Raw genomic sequence first — 5,293 nt, 5'->3', positions numbered from 1 at the left:
CTACAAATGAAATTATTTCTGTCATCTTCATGCTTGGAATTTTTTTGCAAAATAATCCTTTTTTTTTTTTATAAAAATAAAATAAAAATTTCTTTCGTGATAAGAGTGGGACCCAAAGTGAATTATGCAAAATATGGGTGTTAAAAATCTATATTCCAGGATCAGTCTAGTAGTCACCAGAAACACAAATCATACGTTGCCACGTTGCAGTTTGGAGTAAAAAATAATTCTAGTAAGTTCCAGGCATTTCTTTTTCCTTTTTTCGTTTTTTTTTTTTATTCTGGTAAGTTCTAGGCTCATCGTTTAAACTTCGAGAACTCTCTGTTTTCCTTAACATAAACACCTCTATCCTTTCTCACTTCTCAACCGAAAAAAACTAAAGAAGAAAGAAACACTCGAAACTCAAAAACATACATTTGATTCTCTCCGAAGTACAAATCAAAAGAAATTCGCTTGTTATCTGTTAAAAGGTACGACTGCATGTCCCTTCGATTTTCAGTTTTTTTTTTATTAAAAAAAGGATTTACAGGTTCGAGTTGTAGAAATAATCTCTTTTAAAGTAAAGTTGTTTTTATTTTATTTTACGGGTTCGAGATATGGAAATAACCTTTGTAAAGTTAATGTTATTTTATGGGTTTGAGTTGTGGAAATAATCTGTTTTAGAAATGGTTTTTCTTCAAATATGTGCGTAGTGGGAGATAAGTGCACTGAGATTCTTTTTGGATTGGGTCTTGTTTTATTGTGTGCGTATTTGGTTATTTCATGAGAATTCATATATTGTTGATCGGTTTTATGTTTTTGATGGAACTGATGTATTCTTTTTGGTGATTGAGTTGGTTTGGAGAATTTAGCCGGTTTTGTTATTGATCCTTTTTCTTCGTTTCCGAGTTAAAATTTTAAATTTTTTGTTGGGTTTAGTTTAGTTAATATAAGTGAATAAGTTGGTTTCTTATTATTATTTTCAGTTGGGTTTTCGTATTTTGCTTTCTGGATTGATTTTATGGTTTCTCATTGTGGTGTTTCTGTTGTTGCAGTTTATTGAAAGACAGAGTAATTCATCATGAATCCTGAAAAATTTACTCACAAGACAAATGAGGCTATTGCTGAGGCACATGAACTGGCTGTGTCAGCAGGCCATGCTCAGTTGACACCTCTGCATATGGCTTTGGCTTTATTATCTGATCACAGTGGTATTTTCTGGCAAGCAATTGTCAATGCTGCTGGTAGTGAAGAGACAGCTAATGGTGTTGAAAGGGTGTTCAATCAAGCTAAGAAGAAAATTCCTTCTCAGTCACCAGCACCTGATCAAGTTCCAGCAAGTACTTCACTTATTAAGGTGCTGCGACGAGCACAATCGTTGCAGAAGTCTCGTGGTGACAGCCATTTGGCGGTTGATCTGTTGATTTTAGGCCTTTTGGAAGATTCCCAAATTGTTGATCTTTTGAAAGACTCTGGTCTTAGTGCAGCAAGAGTGAAATCAGAAGTTGAGAAACTTAGAGGAAAGGATGGAAAGAAAGTGGAAAGTGCTACAGGGGATACCACATTCCAAGCACTTAAGACCTACGGTCGTGATCTTGTGGAACAAGCAGGAAAACTTGATCCTGTGATTGGTAGGGATGAAGAAATCCGAAGAGTAATTCGGATTCTATCGAGGAGGACAAAGAACAATCCGGTGCTTATTGGTGAGCCTGGTGTTGGTAAAACAGCTGTAGTTGAAGGGCTAGCACAAAGGATTGTTCGAGGTGATGTCCCGAGTAACTTGGCTGATGTTAGGCTTATAGCATTGGATATGGGAGCACTCGTTGCTGGAGCGAAGTACAGAGGTGAATTTGAAGAGAGGTTGAAGGCTGTTCTGAAGGAAGTGGAAGACGCAGACGGGAAAGTAATTCTCTTCATCGATGAGATACACTTGGTTTTAGGTGCTGGTAGGACTGAAGGATCAATGGATGCTGCCAATTTGTTCAAGCCAATGCTTGCTAGGGGCCAATTAAGGTGCATTGGTGCAACAACTCTGGAAGAGTACAGGAAGTATGTGGAGAAAGATGCTGCATTCGAAAGGCGTTTCCAGCAGGTATACGTCGCTGAGCCTAGCGTTCCCGACACTATAAGTATCCTTCGAGGGTTGAAGGAGAAGTATGAAGGCCATCATGGTGTCAAAATTCAGGATAGGGCTCTTGTTATTGCAGCCCAGCTTTCGGCTCGATACATTACAGGTATGAACTTCTGTTGATTCACCCATTGTCACTAGTTATTGTTAGATATATTAGATACAAAGATAACTAATCTGTAAATTTTTACTTCAGGTCGACATTTGCCTGATAAGGCTATTGACTTAGTTGATGAGGCTTGCGCAAATGTGAGGGTTCAGCTTGATAGTCAGCCAGAAGAAATTGATAATCTTGAAAGGAAGAGGATTCAGCTAGAAGTTGAACACCATGCTCTTGAAAAGGAAAAAGATAAGGCTAGCAAAGCTCGACTTGTTGAAGTAAGGCGTTGTATTCTATTAATGCTTTTACATATTATTCTAGAACCTGTGTAGGGAATGTGTACAAATAACATTAATTACTTTTCAGGTGAGGAAAGAGCTTGATGATTTGAGGGACAAACTCCAGCCTTTGATGATGAGGTATAAGAAAGAGAAGGAACGGATTGATGAGCTTCGAAGGCTTAAGCAAAAGCGCGATGAACTCACATATGCTTTACAAGAAGCTGAAAGGAGATATGATCTTGCCAGAGCAGCAGATCTTAGATATGGTGCCATCCAAGAAGTGGAAGCTGCAATAGCTAATCTTGAGAGTAGCACAGATGAGAGTACAATGTTGACAGAGACTGTTGGACCCGATCAGATTGCGGAAGTAGTTAGTCGCTGGACTGGTATTCCTGTCTCAAGGCTTGGCCAGAATGAGAAGGAGAAATTGATTGGTCTTGCTGATAGATTGCACCAAAGAGTGGTTGGGCAAGATCAAGCAGTTAAAGCTGTTTCTGAGGCTGTGTTAAGGTCTAGAGCTGGACTAGGAAGGCCACAACAACCAACTGGTTCATTCCTTTTCTTGGGGCCAACTGGTGTTGGAAAGACTGAGCTTGCGAAAGCTCTCGCTGAGCAGCTCTTTGATGATGACAAGTTGATGGTCAGAATTGACATGTCCGAATACATGGAACAACATTCTGTTGCCCGATTGATTGGTGCTCCACCAGGGTAAGGACCCTTAACCATTAAAGTATAATAGAATTAATCACACTTTTACAAGTAAACTATATCAGGGATAATGCTGAATATGTTTTATGTGTCTGCAGTTATGTTGGACATGAGGAAGGAGGACAACTTACCGAAGCTGTAAGGAGGCGCCCTTACAGTGTTGTGCTTTTCGACGAAGTGGAAAAAGCTCATCCAACTGTGTTTAATGCCTTGCTTCAAGTGTTGGATGATGGAAGATTAACTGATGGTCAAGGTCGTACTGTTGATTTCACCAACACTGTGATCATTATGACCTCAAATTTGGGAGCGGAGTATCTCTTGTCAGGATTAAGTGGCAAGTGCACCATGGAGAAGGCCCGCGAAATGGTCATGCAGGAGGTATGTTAGAACGTCCTATATTTGCTGCAAAAAGACTGTTTACATTGTTAATTAGAACAACAGGTTCTCACACATCTTCTTTTGTGACAGGTGAGGAAGCAATTTAAGCCTGAGTTACTGAACAGGCTCGATGAGATTGTAGTGTTCGATCCTTTATCACACGATCAGTTGAGGCAAGTCTGCCGTCACCAACTGAAGGATGTGGCAGGCCGTTTAGCTGAGATGGGTATTGCATTGGGTGTTACTGAGGCCGCATTAGATGTCATACTAGCACAGAGCTATGATCCGGTAAGACCTAATATCCAGTAATTTAACTTGAAGATCCAAATTTCATCGGTGTGACGATGTAGTTGTACTAACTTTTGTTATCAATGGTGTTCAGGTGTATGGTGCAAGGCCTATTAGGAGGTGGTTGGAGAAGAAAGTTGTAACAGAGTTATCAAAGATGCTTGTGAAGGAGGAAATTGATGAGAACTCGACCGTGTACGTAGATGCCGGACGTGGCGGGAAAGATCTAACTTATAGGGTGGAGAATAATGGAGGGCTTGTGAATGCTGCTACTGGGAAAAAATCTGATGTACTGATTCAGCTACCTAATGGGCAAAGGAATGATGCTGCTCAAGCAGTGAAGAAAATGAGGATTGAGGAAATAGATGACGAAGATGATGAAATGGCAGCAGATTAAAGAGAGGTTGAATAACACCATGAAAGTTGAATATATATGACTTGTTACTTTTGTTTAAAATCCCATGTGTGGGGTTAGTCCAATTTTACATCTTTAAGAAGTGAATGCATGTTCACAAGTTCTGTTGATTTTGTTGTGTTGTTGCTTTATGTAACTTAAAAATGTCTAAATAGAAAATTGTATTTCTCTGATTTTCTGAAAAAATAATCTTTTTCTATCTGGGTTCGGAAAATTATCTCAACTGCTAGAGGGTAAAAATATCACAGGGAAAAAAATTACTGATTTGTTTCAATATAGGAACAAATATTAATGGTTTGTGCGAATGACCGATTATAATTGTGAATTGCTTTATTTCAACTGTTTGCATTTTGAAAAAACTATCTAACTAGACATACATTATTGATTGAATCATTTAAATTTTGGTGTGTGGAGTCCAAATTTTATTTTAATTGATGAATCAATTAAAATTTTATTATTTTTCCCTTTATTTATTATTTTTGATTAATAATTAAAAATATAGTTAATGAAGATAATTATGACATGTTATTGATTTATGTAACATGGATCAGACATGTCATCTATTTATGAGCGGATGAATTACACACATGGTAGGAGGGGTTTAAAAATCTTGTTTTGATTGAGTTTAAGAGTTCAGTTGGTAAGGAGTTATGTAGAAGGGCCTACAATACAAACTCAAACACGTATAAGGGTCCATTAGACCATTTCGCCTATTATATATACTGAACTTACCTTTACTTTCAAACAATTACTTATATTACCATTTTTAATATTTTATAACATATATTTTAAAAGATATATTTAGATACACACATCCCTTAAAACTAGGATTGGTTAATTATCTTTTACTCCCTCTGTCCCTAATTACTTGTCCATTTTGACAAATCAAAAAATGACAATTTTTTTTATCTATTATACCCTCAACTAATTACTTTGAAAAAAGTAGAACTTCTTGAAAATCTTAGGTTTTTAATTCATCCACTTCATAATTAATAGAAATAAAATGGTAAACTCAC

General features: G+C 37.4%; 1 protein-coding gene across 1 annotated transcript; it reads left to right on the top strand.

The window, feature by feature from the left end:
- The first annotated feature begins 330 nt into the window (after nucleotides 1–330).
- LOC102577597 (chaperone protein ClpB1) lies at nucleotides 331–4,463 on the top strand. The gene is made up of 7 exons (XM_006345071.2): nucleotides 331–470; nucleotides 1,035–2,213; nucleotides 2,304–2,485; nucleotides 2,574–3,196; nucleotides 3,295–3,574; nucleotides 3,665–3,862; nucleotides 3,957–4,463. The coding sequence occupies exons 2-7, from the start codon at nucleotides 1,061–1,063 to the stop codon at nucleotides 4,257–4,259; spliced, it is 2,739 nt and encodes a 912-aa protein (XP_006345133.1). The 5' UTR covers nucleotides 331–470; nucleotides 1,035–1,060; the 3' UTR covers nucleotides 4,260–4,463.
- The last annotated feature ends 830 nt before the right edge of the window (nucleotides 4,464–5,293 follow it).

This window comes from Solanum tuberosum, unplaced genomic scaffold, assembly GCF_000226075.1.
Source record: "Solanum tuberosum cultivar DM 1-3 516 R44 unplaced genomic scaffold, SolTub_3.0 scf00062, whole genome shotgun sequence".
NCBI lineage: Eukaryota > Viridiplantae > Streptophyta > Magnoliopsida > Solanales > Solanaceae > Solanum > Solanum tuberosum.
This window is presented reverse-complemented; position numbering and strand designations above follow the sequence as displayed.

Excerpts from the sequence above, each read along its gene's own strand:
- LOC102577597 (XM_006345071.2), top strand. The coding sequence starts at position 1,061 with ATGAATCCTGAAAAATTTACTCACAAGACAAATGAGGCTATTGCTGAG. Across the intron at positions 2,486-2,573 it reads GCAAAGCTCGACTTGTTGAA|GTGAGGAAAGAGCTTGATGA; the intron begins GTAAGGCGTTGT and ends ATTACTTTTCAG. Across the intron at positions 3,575-3,664 it reads GCGAAATGGTCATGCAGGAG|GTGAGGAAGCAATTTAAGCC; the intron begins GTATGTTAGAAC and ends CTTTTGTGACAG.